Genomic DNA, 16,922 nt, shown 5'->3' on the forward strand with positions numbered 1-16,922 from the left:
GGTGGGATATAACCATCCAGGGGTCCTTTACCTTTTCTTTTCTTTTTTCTTTTTTAACCTGTTACTGGCTTTAAATATAGAAGGATTGGGCAATGCAGCGAGCCAGAATGGAACCAGTTCATTAAAAAAAACCTAGCTGACAATTTCTGTACAGAAAATACCGCAAAAAAAAGAGAGAGAAGTCAGATATAAATTGCTTAAGGGTGGATGGTTAAAATCCCAAATATTTGCAGTTGGCAATACGAAAGAATTAAGAATCAAGAATTAAGAGAACAGCTCATTCATTTTGGTGGGGCTTATGCTGTGCAAGTTCCCTGTCAACCACAAAGCTGCCTGCACTTCACTTTGGGAAGTGAGGAATTCCATAATTAAGCAAATTTAATAATGATGATAGTACATGTCTGTCAATATCTACACCTATTCTAATTTAAATTCCCCTTATAAGGAAAATAAAACATTGAGCTAAAATTTAAGAGCAATTTAAGCAGCAATTACCCTACCTACAGTCCTCAGTTATTGCAGAATGTCATAGCTTCAATTAAGAGAAAATTAGGTTTTAATAATTCTAAACAACATTCTGTACTAAGAATCTTAGGTTTCATCCATTATCCTTTATAATTTGTGTTACTCTACAGTATTCAATATTTTAGTTATGCACTATAAGTAATTTCTTTGATTTAAGTTGATCTGCTATCTATATTAGCTTAATTGCTAGCCTTTTTAAAAACACACACACAAAGGATCTCTTCTGGATCTCTTTTGGAACTGTACAAAAGCTTGTATGAATTAAAGCTGCCTGTAGCTTCTGAATTTTGCACTTCTCATGCATTGTGAATGTCATATTTAAATAAAACACTTTGAGTGTAATTGCTGTCTTAATTTCAAATTGGGATTTTGCAGAAAGAAAATGCTTTGCAGCATAAGCTGAAAAGACATTTACCCTTGTATTGCTGTTCAAAACTTGCAGCTGGCTCAGTTCAGAATTTTAAAAATTATGAGTTTTTCTGGGTTGGACAGCTTAATCTTGTCTCCATTCCAATTCTCCACTTTGATGCCCACCTCATCTTCCTATTCATGCTGGGTGTGGGTAATATGACTGAAGAAAGGCCAGAGCCCAGAGTTATGACAAGAGCCTTTGGCACCTAAGAGCTTCCTTATAAAACCCCCATCCCATCTCTGATTCTCCCTTTTAGGTTGCCCTTGAGTCATGATATATAGTATCACTCTAATGACAAACTATAACAGCAAACTTATCTATACTCCCTTGTGAGCTATGCAGAAATCAGTGGGACTAATGAGTAAATGTGGTGTATTTGGGCTGTCAATATATTCTGTATTCATTTTATACAAAGTTCATTCATGCTCTCATAATATCTAGGTTAGACTATAGCAACGTGGAGCTCCCCTTAAAAACCATTTGGAAACTTCAGTTTCTTTAGCAGTCAGAATACTAACTTGGACATATGAGTTTTAACCTATTTCACCTGTGTCAAAACATCACTGATCATTGTTGTATTTCTGGGCTAAATTCAAGGGTTATCTCTTACCAAGTGATCCAATCTTTAATTAATGTTTTACTTCATGTCATCCAATTTTCTAAAAAAATTGTACACTTACTGAATGATAAAAACTAAGTTTAAATCTAAAAAAATTATTTTTTTTATCTCATCCCGCTTTTGAGTTATAAGGGTTTGAAATTTCAAAAAAATGACAGTTTTGGCCATGCCAAATATAAAAACCTTAAAAGTTCAGTCCAGAATTGAGATATTTGAAAACTAAAAATACAAATCTCTTCAGAACCTCATGGGCTTTAATATGATATAGTACATGGCGGACTTATTTTAAATTTGAAAGTTAAGTTACAAAATTTATTTTTTTAAAAAAATATTTAAAAATTAAAAAAAATACCCCCAAAATGTATAGATTAGTTCATATTTCTAAGAGCTACCTGCAAATATTCACCTCAGGATCTTAATGGGATCACATTAATTTTTTAATTTTTTTTTTACCATACATGTCTTCCTTATTGGGTTCTATTTAGGATAAATGGGCCTTGGAATAAAATATAACAGAAGAAACAAAACTTCAAACGATAATATCAGTTACTTCAGGCATTTCTTTTATTCAATTAAAAGGTTTCTGATAAGCTAGCCACGCTTTTCTTTTAAAAATGAGTTTCAAAGCAGAGTGATAGCTTGCTATTGCAAGACAGAATTAACACTGTACATTCAGATCTCAGTTTGTCTAGAGTTGTAATATTTCTAAAAGTGAAAATCCAGAAAATTGTAAAAACTGTGATCTCTATTTTTTAGAGAAATCTCAAAAAAAGAAAAGATTTTTTGAGCTATTTTTAGTGAAATTCGTCAAAATCGACACGGGCTGTTGGACATTTCCGCGATTTCCACCCAGATGCTGTTTATGAGGGCTGAATACCGGCTATGTCCAGGAAATTCTGGATACATGGCATCCCTAAGTTTGCCAAATGTGCAGATAGTCTCAGCACCTCCTTTCTGTTTTGGTTTTTAAAAAAACTGAGCCCACTTTATATAGCCATGTTAGTTTCTGGCAGCAAAAGTCTTGCAACACCTTGAAGCCTAAGAAATTAATTGATGGTAGCATAAGCTCTCATAGAAACCCCTCCCGCCAAAATATACAGAGCGCTCAAGTGAAATTGGTAAAATATCCAAAGTGTGTGAGAGAGCATGATCCACTCCCAGCTTGTAAATAATTGGTGAAACGAGATGATTTGTGTGCCTGAGCAATCACTTTCATGCATGCCTCCAATTACCCTATGTTTTCATGCATTTGCTTCCTAGCCTGCTTCCCCCAACCTGTTCAGCTCTGCTTGACTGGGGCATTTGCTGCTTCCCTTCCTTCCTTGGGGAGGGGGGAAGAGGTCGTGGCTCATTTCAGGCCTTTGCGTTTATTTTCTGAGACCCCTGGCTTGCCTTGGCCTATTCAACAAGGCATTTCCATCGCTGCCTTTGTCTCCTCGTTCCGCCCAGCCACTCAACTGGTGTGGAGGGAGTTCCCTTTTGATTCTTTTCCCATGCCAGGAGCCCTTCTCAAAGCAGCTCCCTGACTTCCACTTGCCTTTGTTTTGAGAAATCAGCCCTTCTCTGGCTTGCCAGCGCATCGGCATCTGCTGCCATCAATCAGCTCACTCCTAATGGATGAAGAGACCCCCAGTTTTCCTACCTAAAAAAAAAGAGAGAGAAAAGTCCTGAGACGCTTATCATCCTTGGCTGCAAAACAAGGCCACTTTCAGTTGCAAAAGAGCCACCCACAACCCCACACAATGGCCCCCTGGCCTGTCAACTCGTCTTGCTCGATGTACCCCAGTCTTGAAGGATTTGCCTCAGCTCCTTGATTAGCATAGGCCAATGGCTTTGCCCTGTTCCTTTTGGCCCAGCCGGGGCTACTTTTCACTCTTTATCTGGAGGCCAGTCCAGCATTTCCATCTGAGGGATAATCCCTTTTGTCGCTTTTAACCCACTCCTCGTTCCAGCCCCTTCGCTTTGTTCAACATTCAAACAGCGCATGAGTCATCATCTGTGCACCCTTCCCATCCACCTCCAAGAATTGTGCTCTGCTGAGGCTCATGTTACCCTTCTGAACTTTTGGGCCATGGGAAATGTTGCCTCAAGGGTTGCCAGAAAATGGGGCTAAGGATGCAGCCTTTCAGATGACCAGAATTCAAGTTCAACTGGAAAAAATATATCTAGAATCCAAGTTCAATTGGAGAACTTATCCAAATATCTAGAAATCAAGTTCAGCTGGAAAACTTTTAAAGAAGAACCTCGGAGGTCGAACGGAATCCATTCTGGAAGTCCGTTCGACTTCCGAAAAGTTCGGAAACCAAGGCGCGGCTTCCAATTGGTTCCTGATTGTGCAGACATGCCGGAAACAATAGCGGAAGCTGTACCCGACATTCGACTTCCAAAAAAAAGTTCGAAAACCAGAATACTCACTTCTGGTTTTCAATCGTTTGGGAGCTGGAACATTTGACTCCCAAGACGTTTGGGAGCCGAGGTACAACTGTATGGCATAGGCAGGGCCAGCCCACCCATGAGACAAGGTGAGGTGACCACCTTAGGCGGCATGATCCACAGTGTCAGCAACAGCTGTGGCACATTCCTTGGAGGCTGGTTCTGCCGCCTCCTCAACAGCCTCTCATTGGGGGGACACCATCCACTCTGATGCTCACTCAAAACACAGGGCTGGGAACGACTGTTCATTCATGACTCCAGGCAGCCAGCACTAGCAACCCTGGACCAGATGAACCAACTCACCCAAGTGCAGCATGAGTGCCTAAGCACAGGACCAGCTGACCAATCATTAATTAATCTGCCTGGGTTCAGTGTCAAGAGATTCTGATGTATTCCACTATTGCCCTGCAAACATATGTCACATTTAAGTACAGTGAATGGAATTTAGCACCCTGATCATCTCTCTCTTTTTCTAGCCGCTATTGGCTATTTGAAAGGATATGGGTGATGCCAGGTGAACCTTCAGAGGCTGGCTAAGTAGGACTTCAGCAGAAAGCAGGCAGTGCTTCAGGCCACAATCCTATACACACTTACCTGGGAGTAAGTCCTGTTGAACTGGGTCTTCTGGGCAGACATGTGAAAAATTGCACTGTCTATGTCTTGCTTAGGGGTTTTGCCCATCTCCATCACTAGTGGAAAAATAAATTAGGCCTATATTTGAAGGATTCCTCTGTTTGAAGGGCTGTCAGGTTTAAAAAGAAAGACCCTAAGAAAGGGAGAGTAGGGATGGCCCTTGGAAGTTTCCCATGAACAGCTAGCGCACTGCAGATGGTGACAGCAGTCACAAAATTAAAAGACGCCTGCTCCTTGGGAGAAAAGTGATGGCAAACCTAGAAAGTATCTTAAAAAGCAGAGGCATCACCTTGCCGACAAAGGTCCATATAGTTAAAGCTATTTTTCCCAGTAGTGATGTATGGAAGTGAGAGCTGGACCATAAAGAAGGCTGATCGCCAAAGAATGGATGCTTTTGAATTATGGTGCTGGAGGAGACTCTTGAGAGTCCCATGGACTGCAAGAAGATCAAACACATCCATTCTGAAGGAAATCAGCCCTGAGTGCTCACTGGAAGGACAGATTGTGAAGCTGAGGCTCCAATATTTTGGCCACCTCATGAGAAGAGAAGACTCCCTGGAAAAGACCCTGATGTTGGGAAAGATGGAGGGCACAAGGAGAAGGGGATGACAGAGGACAAGATGGTTGGACAGTGTTCTCGAAGCTACCAACATGAGTTTGACCAAACTGCGGGAGGCAGTGGAAGACAGGAGTGCCTGGCGTGCTCTGCTCCATGGGGTCATGAAGAGTCGGACACAACTAAACTAAACAACAACAAATGGAGGGCTACAGCTTCTTCATCCCTACTCTACAGGTGCATGCATTTAAAACACATTTTCCCAATCCCCCCAAATCCTGGGAACTAGTTTACTCTGCACAGAGCTGCAATTCCCAACACCCTTAACAAACTACTGTTCCCAGGATTTTTGCGTGTGTGCTTTAAATGCATGGCGTGTAAAGTCGCATGTGATGGATGGGGAGAAGGGGGTGAGGTGCCAAAGACCCACTGGAGGCGATCCGGCCCTCACTACTGACCCTAGAGATGACCCTGCAGCAGCTGCTGTTCCTCCTTCTCCATCTTTGTGGGTCAGGGACTGGCCATGAACCCCGCACAATGGGCACTGGAGCCTTGGCAACTGCCCAGAGATGCCAGCTGAATGAGTTGGTGCAAGGTGTTGACTCATTAGGATTTTTTTTTTTAATAAAAAGCTTAGAATATGCACAGGCTAGCTCTCATTCAGGCTGTGAGAAAGAGCAAGACTCTCTCTCGCTGTGTTTCTTAATGACGTCAACTGTCCCATCTCATCCTTCTCAGCGACCCCCCCCCCGCTCCCAGTTCTTAACAGGCGTTTAACAAATGACTTGCCTCCATTTCAAAACCACAGCCCAAACTTCCTGCTTTGCAATCAAAAGAAAAGGACCTGACCTTCACCCCTTCAGTAACCATAAAAACAGGGGCGATAAATCTAATCTGCCTCCAGAGGCTGTCCCACAGGATCCAATCAGTCGTTTGTTTCGTTTGGATAAGGGTTGTAGAAGTGTCTTGTGTCAGCGCAAGGTCAGGTTCATGGGATTTCTTCCCAGCCTCTCCCCCATTTCTAGCTAGGGCACAGCCTGGAATCTCAGCAACCGGAGCTTTAATGGCATTGGGGTGTGTGTGTATTTTACGAGCATCTCGAAGAATAGGAGCTTTGTTGGAAACCTGAAGGCCTGCGCTGAGAGAGTGTCAAAGGGTTAAGTGAACACACCAGCACATTAATGGGGGGTTGGATTAAGACATTCCAGTACTCCAAAGTAAGAGACTGGAGGCCGGCAGAAGGAGCTGGCCTGCTCAGTCTTATAGTCAGTTTAGTTCTACACTGGATAAGGGACCATTGTTCATTGGCAGAGGACTTGCACTGCATACAGACGGTCCCAAATGCAATCTCAGGTACTTCCACTTAAAGGACCTCCTTTAGCCAAATCTTCTGATTGCCTTTGTTTGATTCTTGCTTTAAAAACTTCCCCAACACCCTATAAAATCACAACCAAAACTCCCTGCTTCCTCTAAAAACCTCCTCTTCTTTATCTAAAGTGGCCCAAGTCAGCATCTACGTTCCTTTCGATACTACCCCCAGCCAATTCCCCCGGCCCCAATTCCTAGTTTCTTTCTTGCTCCGCCCTTCTCAGTCCCTTACTAAATTTACATGTTTCCATGTTGGTATCTTGAATGTTAATTCCTTTAAAACTATGAAAGCCCATGCCACTTCATTTCTGTTTCATATATTTTAAATAAAGATGCCCATTCCCTTTTACTTGTTTTATTAACTGGTAATTTCTTATGTATTATTTTTACTCCATAAATCTTTAATGTGCCAGTTTTAGGACACACCCAGCTCTCAGTGTCAAAACACCCTAAAATGGATGTCAGGGTCACATGCAAGAATTGTAGGCTCATGTGAAAATTGCACAGTTCATAAGGAAGCAGCTTTCAGACAGGAGACATTCCCTGTCCTACTTAGAGATTCAGCCACTCACTATACCAGAACTGGACTTGATAGCCAGTCATGGTTCAATAGAAAAGGTAGCTTTGCTGGAAGAGTGACTTACACCCTGGCCCCCCAAAAAGGACACAAATTTGCACATGCAAACTTTATATGTGTAAATGCCAGTGTATATTTAAAAAGGTAAAGGTAAAGGACCCCTGACTGTTAAGTCCAGTCGCAGACGACTCTGGGGTTGTGGTGCTCATCTCGCTTTACAGGCCGAGGGAGCTGGCGTTAGTCCGCAGTTTTTCTGGTCATGTGGCCAGCATGACTAAGCTGCTTCCGGCGAAACCAGAGCAGCACACGGAAACACTGTTTACCTTCCCGCCGGAGGGGGGAAGGTAAACAGTATCTACTTGCACTTTTTAGCATGCTTCCGAACTGCTAGGTTGGTAGGAGCTGGGACTGAGCAATGGGAGCTCACCCCGTCGTGGGGATTCGAACCGCCGACCTTCTGATCGGCAAGCCCAAGAGGCTCAATGGTTTAGACCACAGTGCCACCCGCATTCCTGTATAAATATTTACTGTCTTTTAAATAGGAATAAAGTGGCAAACAGATGATCCCATTTGCCAGCTCAGTCTTCTGTCCAGGTACTCACTGCTGCTGATGCACAACTCCAAAGCCCCTGCTTTTTCTTCTGGTTCATCATCTTTAAACCAGAAAGCCTAGTGACACTTGGGGGGTGGCGAGTCACTAGTGACTGGTCCCTCAGGGATGGAGTCTGACTGGGGTGGGGTGGGAGCTGAGGAAATACAAAAACCTCTCCATGGCCCCTTGACCCAGCTCCTTGCTGCAATATTTTAGTTCTTCTCTTGAGAAACTCTGGGCGTGCTGAGGGAAAGTTTGAACCTGAAGCTTCAGAGCAGATGTTGACATCTGGCAAACAACTATATTTCCCTCCCCTATAATCTTGGATTTGCCTAAAGGCACCCTTGGTCAATGATGTCCTGTTTTCTGCAACACCGGCACTTGGGGCAACCAGAACAAAAGATGCAATTCAATCAAAGTACCCAAAGCTATACTAGTTAAATAACAATTTGTCCAGTTTCAGTTGTTCTTTAGAGAAAGACATAACAAGTACAGGTGACACATTTGCATTTTAATGTAAATTAATATTAATTGTCTTCTTTCTGTACAGATATATACAAATAGGTAAACATAGCAGTTTTATATTTACAAAATAATTAAGTTATTTTTATTAATTAGGCTCTCTTTATATATAAATACACATGTACATAAATAGCACCAGCACAGGATGCTTCAACATTAGTTGTGTCTTATTTACAGTTGAGAACAGTACGAGGTTGTGTTTGGCAAGGTCATGCCAATGGTGTAATGTACACCAACAAGCACCATCCGGGTCTGTGGCAAGATAAAATTAAAAAAAAAGGGGGGGGGAGAGACCCTTAACAGTACTGCAATTTTCTTTACCACACTTGATGCCATTGGTATCAGGCGGATTAGAGGCAGCATGAACCACACCCAAAGAAAATGACTGCTCAAAAGGTGTTTTTCAAAAAATAAATGTAAAAATAAATAACAATTGTGGCGCACTTATTCCATCAAGAGATATGTTCCTGCAGTACTGCACATTGCCCTGCATGCAGATGCAGTTGGTGCTCCTTCAATTCCACGTAGCATGTACCAGTGTTTGCTCTCCAGAGAAGTCTGGAAGGACGTCATAGAGCACTCCCTCAAGGAAGTAAGTCAGCATCCCTCCTGCACAGCGGATGGCCCTGTGGCAGCCCCTCCCCACCTTCAAAGGATTCCAGTGTGTAAACAGCAAACCAAGGCAAGCCGAGGTCAAACAATGCTGGCCAGCTCTGTGGAGTCTGACTCGGTGCTACTGTTGTTTTCTTCATCTCTGGGGAAGTAAAAAGGAAAATATATGTTAATCACACACACACACACACACACACACACACACACACACAGGTTTGCAGTAGGCACACAGACTGCAGCTGTAAGGGCTGCATTCAACTAATGAGTCCTGCTAGTGGAAGCCCATGCCAGGACTTCTGCTTGTGCAATAGGGCTCCACCCCATCCTCCCATGAGAGCCAGTGTGGTGTAGTGGTTAAGAGCGATACACTCGCAATCTGGGGAACCGGGTTCACGTCTCTGCTCCTCCACCTGCAGCTGCTGGGTGACCTTGGGCCAGTGACACTTCTCTGAAGTCTCTCAGCCCCACTCACCTCACAGAGTGTTTGTTGTGGGGGAGGAAGGGAAAGGAGAATGTTAGCCGCTTTGAGACTCCTTAAAGGGAGTGATAAAGCGGGATATCAAATCCAAACTCTCTCTCTCTCTCTCTCTCTCCCAGCTTGAGTTGTGTTGGGGGGAAACCCAGAACAGTGCATGAGGGGTGGAGAGGGAAGATTGTTCCCTCTGGTAAGCCAACATGCTTCCGCTGATGGAACAATTGCCATGGAACTACGATGAATTCCTAAGTTTCCAAACAGGGATTAGGTGTTGCTGCCAGAGGCAAAAGTGTCCTTCAGCTGTGTACACACCATACATTTAAAGCACACAGCCTATCCCAGGAATTCTGGGAAATGTAGTTTATTAATGTTGCTGGAAATTATGCTTTTGTGAGGAGTAAACCACAGTTCCCAGGATTCTTTTTGGGGGTGCTCTGAAGGTTTGGTGTGTACCAGGCACGGCGAGGTCAGTACCCAATCCAGAGCTCCTGTGTGTTTGCACTATGCTGACCTTGCTCCTGCCTCATTCCTCCTCTCTTACCTCCTAGGAAGCATCAGGGACCGCTACTGCTTCAGCAGACCCTCCACTATTGCCTAAAAGGTGACCTTTAATCTGTCCCATTATGAGGATGCAGGTTGCTTGTTAAGACGCAGCTCATGACTCCCCTGGTGCCCTCTTCCAGACTCGACAGGGAGTGCAAGGCACAGCCTGCTGCTTATGTGACAAATGTCCCTCCCTCTGGGGAATGAAAGAGGTTCGCAGTATTGGAAAGGACTCAGAAAAAGAGGAAAACGGTCTGGTTGGTGGGCCACTGCGATTCACAGGTCACCAGTTGCCTATCCCTGAACTAGAGCTACCCCCACTTCTGAACTATCAGGCAGTTATGCGCCACCACTAATCTTGGAGTAAAAGAGGTACCCGAGGCAACTCTGAACAGTCAGGAATCCCAGCAAGTGAAGACAGAACTATCAGGAAGCCAAGCAGTGATTTGTGCATAAAGGTCCAACATTCAGGATCACTCAGCATTTTATATTTAGCTCTCTACCCCCTGCCTTGGAGTGCTGCATCAGAGAAACTAGACACCCATTTGTCCCAGGGCCATCAAACGCCTGCTCTATTTTAAGTTTTGGCAATAAACGGAAAGGGTCATCTGGAGGAAGAGCCACCTGTCCTTTCAGAATTTGAACCCGTTGCCACACACGGGGAATTTTGAAAGAGTGGTGTTTTCCGTGGGTGGGGGGGATTCTTCCTGATTCTGAATGGAACATGAGATCACACTCCCCCCTTCACTGCAGCTTCACCCAGACACGGGATTCCGGATCCTTTGCAAACCATCCTTCTCCGGAGCCCCTCCCATGCTCAACCTATGAGACTACAGTAAGGATTTTGTTCAGAAGGGATCAAGGAGGCATAGCACCTGTGGCAATCGCTCCTGAGCCAACAGCATCCCTGCAAGTGAATGTTCTCCTGCAACTACTGGCTAGGGCATGATAGCCCATCCCATGAGAAAAGTCCCAGTCTGATAGTTGCTCATCTCTGCCAAGTTATAGATGCACCCCCCCGCCCCGCCCCAAGTGGCCATCGGAGTCTCACCTTAAATCCTGCAGGGCTTTCTTGTTTTTCCGTCGCCTCTCCTCATCAATGGGGTACAGCTTGAAAAGGAGCAGGCCAAGGATGATCAAAGCCACAGGAGCAGCCGACACCAGTATCTTCAAGGTCAAGTTCACCTCCTCTGGCTGGGAGCACCCCCGGGTCTTGTAACCAGCAAAGCTACACACCAAGGAAAGAACTGTTATGATGGCCAAGTAAAGTGTCCAGTAGCCCCGCGTCACTCCTTACCACACCGCCAGGTTAACAAAACCAGAATAAATTAAACAAAATAATAAATTACACAAACTGGCTCAAATTGCAATAAACAAGCCAACACACACAACAGGTTTCCTATCTCTTCTCTTGGGCTCCCTGGGCACAGAATTTTAACATTCTTTTTAACATACACTTCTGCTACAGCCCCCGGAACATCTTTGAACAATCTAGTGAGTTAAGTCTCTATTTTAGAGAAGGCAAACTGCAACTAAGACAGAACAAATTGCCTAATGCAGCACACAGGTATGTGAAATTAATGGTGACACAGAGCTTCAAGCCCAGGTATTCCAGGGCTCCCAGGTGATGCATTCCAGTCACTGGATCTCACTAGCTCACCAGTAGATCCATCAGGATCCTACTCTCCCTAAAATGTCTCCATTCCAGCCATCATGACGAAAACTACCATGCAATTTTAAAGAAATGGTGTTGGCATCTGATAGTCTTCCTCTTCCTCCCCATTTCCTCTTGCATCATTATCTTTTTATATTGTAAGGGCAGGGATTGGCTTTGCTTTTATTCAAACAAAGCCAGTCTGGAAGCCTTTTTGGCTGAAGAGCAGGGTAAAAATAATAATGCTTCAAATGATGGCGTTCTGCTATATATACCACCAAATCTAAAAAAAGGGGAGGGGAGAAAGAGGCAGGCAGGCAAAGACTTACTCTAAACTGAGTGTGGAGATTCCCAGAGACACCCCAGATGCAAACTTGATGAAGAAGACGTAGAAGGAGAAGAAAATTGCTTCATGGCCAGTGGAATCTGGGTGCTGCAGGTTGAAGTCATCAATGACATCTGGCAACATGGACCTAAATGGAGAGAGAAGCAAACCAGTCAGTACCATTTCATTCTCCCCAATTGTCCTCAGCTTCCAAACTGGAGGTTACAACAAAGAAGTAAGATGTCCAATTACATAGGGCTGCGATACGTCCAAGTTCTCCTGGACATATCCTGGATTCGGTCGCCAAAAATAGCATCTGGGGGGAATTTCTGAAAACTGCTAAAATGTCTGGGGAAACCTGGACATATGGCAACCCATGTTGGAAGTGGACTTGTTTTGAGCAAATTTCCTAAAAAATAGGTCAAGAAAATTAATTTGTTTTGAGATTTTGCAAAAAGCTCAACAACATTTGTCACTGGATTTTCACTCTCAGAAATACGGCATCCCTAAATTACAAATCACACTTTTTCACTCAATGATAACCAGAAAAACATGTTTTGGGGCTGCCCCATTATTTGCCACCCACATTTCAACATAGAGTTGGGAGTTTCAACATAACATAGGAGTTATTGGGGGGGGGGTGGAGGAAGCATAATCTGCTTTCAACACTGAAAACATAGTACTATGTTTACTAAATACACACACACACACACACACACACACACACACACACACTTACCAGGGTAAAAGAAAAGCAGCAGCGACACTGATTCCTGCTGCAACAGCCACTATATAGGTGATAATAAGGTTACTTTCCATTATTATGATCAAGAGGAGGAAAGGAGTTGCAGACTGTGGAATCAAGAGAGGAAATGGTCAAAAAGATAATCATTTGAAGGTTTCCATTGGCTCAAGACATAGTGGATAAAGTTTTTTTTAAAAAAAAAACCATGATAGTTTAGGCTTTAATTGTTTGCACCTTGAAAACAGTATACAAATATTCATTTATATACCTGCAATATATATTTTTATTTTTAAGGGATAAGGTGGGCTAATATTAACACAGTCACCTCACAATTTGCACGTGTTTAATTTATGCGATTTCAGCTTTACAAGGTTGATGGCCAACTGGTTAAAACTGAACAAATTAAATGCGCAAAAACTGGTGAGCTTAAAAGTTCTTTTTGCACAGAGTTCTGCTGGTGCAGAAAGAGCTTTTAAGCTCTCTGCCTTGCTTACCAGCCTCTGGGAGGCTCTTTCTCGGGCTCTGGGACGGTCTCCCAAGATCTCAGAAAGCCTCCTAGCGTCTGGTAAGCAAAGCAGAACGCTTAAAAGCTCTCTGCTCGTTTTTAAGACTCATGTGGTGTGCTGGTTCAGGAAAGCAAGAAGGGGGTTCCAAGGAGGTGGTATGTCTATATGCATTTGTGGGTATCCACACCATCCCCAGAACATAAACACCACAAAAGATGTGAGAAGACTGCATTTCTTGATTTGTAGGCCAATTGCAATGTTGCCCAGCCCTGTGAATAGACCTAGTAACTTACAGGAAGAAAGTAGCAGGTACAGCCCAACACTGACGTCAGTAGGCCTCAAGCACATGAGGTCTGTTCCCCCTTTACAAGGCCTTTCCACAATGGAACAGCCTTGTTTTGGGGAAAAGTAAAGGAGCCCCATGAGGTCCCAAGTCCTGTACTGTCAATAGGCCTTAGATCTGCTGCAGAACAGCCATCTCAGAGAGGGAAACACACAGAGCTAACACTGCACCACTAAGAGCTCTCTAGAGAAAACCTTTGAAGAGGCCCATAGTGTTTACCCATAATTCCATGGCATGTTCAGTTCTTGGACTTAATAGTTTTATCAAGATCTAGACCAGCTCATTGAGAAGCTGCTTGCCAAACCACTTGGGCTGCGTGGTTTCCTCACTGTTGTAGGCTTAGCAGCGCCAAGTGGAAAGACTTGCTCTGAGCGCTACGTTTCCCTGCATGGCTTTGCAACAGGCACAAAACCTCAAGTCGGCTTTGTGCTTCCCCTTGGAGATTTTTCACTCACCGAGATTCCAATGTAGACGGCTGTTTTCTTCCCAAAGCGAGTGAGGAACCACTGCCAAAAGGGGATGGTAAGCGTGGCAGAGAGCTGCAAGAGAGCAACAAGAAGGGGAAGGGAGGAAGAGTTGTTACTCGAGTCAGCCAGAGTCAGTCTTCGCAACAGCCTCTCCAAGGGAGCTCTGCGGGAGCCTCGGGCACTATGTATGCAAGATCACACGCTTGGATGTGGCATTGATTAACCTGGACTTAAAACCCCGATTCCAAACACAATCATGCGTATGGAATCCACAGTTCGTTCATAAGCATGCACAGAAAGAAGGGGAAATGTTCTGACAGCAACCATAGCTAAGGACCCCAGGGCAGGTTATTATCATGGGAGGTTTTTTTTTTTTAGGAATGCCTGCAGTCACATAATGGCAGGGCAAAAAACATGCTCAGGTTACATGATACCCATTTACAAATGGCTGCACTAGCTCCTTGGCTTCTTTCATAGCCAGCACAAATGCCAATTCTATCCTCAGCTGTCCCACCATAGTCTCCTGTTCTCAAACAATCATGTCCAGTCTCCTTCACTGCCCCCTTACGCCTGAAACTCCCTTCCTTTTTTATAATAACTGTTTATTAGTTTTCAGTTAAAGTCCAATAATAGCCTCATTATAACAATACCAATTTATAATACAATTTGTTGAAATACCGAGTTACAGAATTTAGATAAAGTGGCCCCCTGTGTACTAGATTTGATTGGTGATTTTCTTTATTTCTGCGTTCTATAGCAATAATGCCAGAATTCCGCAAGGCTTATAAAGCACTGAGTTTCCCCACAAGAACTCAGCCAGTGTCAAGTTCCTTTTCCTCATGAAAGTTCCTCTCAGGGCAGCGTCTCTGCCCTTGCCTCTTCTTAGGACAGGACAGGAATTGTTGGTGGCATGTCAAGAACACGCCCCTACGTTCCTATGGAGTCAGAAAGGGAAGAGGAGAGGAGAAATGAAGGGTGGCGGGGTCTGTTACGTATCAGGGATTGGCGTAAGTTTTGATTCTGCAAAGGAGGCGTGAACTGGATGGAGTCTGGCCAAGAGAGTTGGCCACGAGGATGACAGAACATGCTCCACACCCCTCTCTAAGGGACACGCAATGAGGGGCTGAGGTCACAGCCGGTGGTGGCATCCAGCAAAGCTAAGCATGTGGCTAGAACTAAGGGAAGCTTGAATATGCTACTGAGGACAAGCGCACAGCCCCTCATCCATCTTCTCTCATCCTCTCTCAGCAGCACTGTCCCAAAACACCACAGGGAGATGGTGTTGCAAATTATTATTATATAATACAGCTCCATCTGTGGACGCTGAACTTTATACAGGGTTCCATAAGCAAAAAAAGTGACACAGATCCATGTCCTCCTCCCTTTCCCAGGACAGCACTTGGGTTTGGTTACAGTCAAAAGGATTAAAGGGTTTAAGCCAAAGGCTTAATGGAAAAAGGCGGGTTTTGTGGAGTGATTACAGAACAGCCTTTGCCAGCCTGGCACCTTTCAGATGCTTTGGATTACAACACCTCTCATTCTATGGGATTTGTGCTCCGAAACATCTGGAAGGCACTACGCTGGCAAAGGCTGTTCTGTAAGACAGCTGTGTGTGATCTCACTGGGCAAGGGGCATATGGGGGGGGAGCATGGGGAAGTGCTGCAGGTCATTGGGCTGGAGCCCATGAACACCCCCTCCCAGGTTTAGGAACACACGCTATTTCCCAAACTTGCATGGCTCTAAAATAAGATATGGAGCTAATTTTTACTTTCTTCCTCAATTTCGACTTGGCCACGAGGTCCTAAAAAGGGTGGGGGGCCTAAACTCTCACTAGATAAGCAGACTATGAATTTGCTGCAAATGCCCAGGCCACATGTTTTGGGTGGGGAGGAAAGAATAGGAATGAATATGCTAGCCAAGTCAAATTAACACAGTAAAACTGCAAGAGACCACACACCGATTAAGCAGAAGCTTTTTGAAAACACAAAAACAAACACCATACTTTCCAGGACTGCCTTACAGAGGCCACATGTCCGTCTCTCTTTCTCTCTCTTTCTCTCTCTCTCTCTCTCTCTCTCTCACACACACACACACACAGAGAGAGAGAGAGAGAGAGAGAGAGCGCACTCTGAGAGTAACCACCTGGTATTCAGATACATCAAGGCCCTTTCTTACCAGCGCCTCCCTCCACTCCAAAATATTCAGAGCTCTTCTCCAAATAGTCCAGAGCCCTGTTCATTTTATTCCCCCTCAACGGCCCGGACACACACTCAGCATTCCATGCAGGGTTTGTAACGGCTCCTTGAATGCAAATGGATCAGGTTTTTCCCACTCACTTCTCTAACATTCATCTCCAACCTCTCCAAAACATCCAATTCATCCTGTTCTGCTCCAGGTGGGTGTGCTACATATGCTGCCCCTGCTTAACTTCAAAACCAGCAATTTCCTTTGGGAACTGTTCTGCAGAATGTGTGTATCACACCACTTTAAACAGTCATGGTTACACCCCCCCCACCCCACCCCCCAGAATCCTGAGGACTAGTTTCTCATAGGTGCTGAGAATTGTTAAGAGACTCTTAGTTCCCTCACAGAGCTGCAATTCCCAAAGTTCCCTGGGAAGAGGGATTGCTTGTTAAACCGCTCTGGGAACTCTGTGGGAGGAATAAGAGACTCATTCCCCTCCCAGAGCTTAACAACTCTCTGCACCTATAAGATTCTTTGGGGAAATCCATGACTGTTTAAAGTGGTGCAATACTGTCTTAAATGTATAATATGGATGAGGCCTCAGTAATGCACGTTCCTGAATGTGTCATTTTAAAAGAAAAGAAACTTTCTTGGTTTTTTTTAGCAATGTGGTGAATATCTATATCTATATCATCTATCTATCTAGATCTATCATCTCCTGTCCTCCTGTTTGAAGTGGTATAGTCCAAGCCATGGCACCTCCTCTACAAACACTTACACCATTAACGTGCAGAAGTACTTTATATGGGAAACAGTGGCACCTTCAAAAT

The 16,922-nt window shown here is 44.2% G+C and overlaps 1 protein-coding gene across 1 annotated transcript in view; it reads right to left on the reverse strand.

Annotated features, from left to right (window-relative positions):
- Positions 1-8,211: 8,211 nt before the first annotated feature.
- The window catches only part of MFSD2A (MFSD2 lysolipid transporter A, lysophospholipid), a 36,113-nt gene continuing 27,402 nt past the window's right edge, over positions 8,212-16,922 (reverse strand). Inside the window, exons 10-14 of the mRNA XM_082233564.1 lie at positions 13,896-13,979; positions 12,586-12,698; positions 11,851-11,994; positions 10,919-11,095; positions 8,212-8,991 (exon numbers count right to left, since the gene is read on the reverse strand). Coding sequence (XP_082089690.1) covers positions 8,931-8,991; positions 10,919-11,095; positions 11,851-11,994; positions 12,586-12,698; positions 13,896-13,979 — 579 coding nt within the window. The 3' untranslated portion in view covers positions 8,212-8,930. The remainder of the gene's footprint in view (positions 8,992-10,918; positions 11,096-11,850; positions 11,995-12,585; positions 12,699-13,895; positions 13,980-16,922) is intronic.

This window comes from Podarcis vaucheri (assembly GCF_965113315.1).
Source record: "Podarcis vaucheri genome assembly, chromosome: 7".
Classification (NCBI taxonomy): domain Eukaryota; kingdom Metazoa; phylum Chordata; class Lepidosauria; order Squamata; family Lacertidae; genus Podarcis; species Podarcis vaucheri.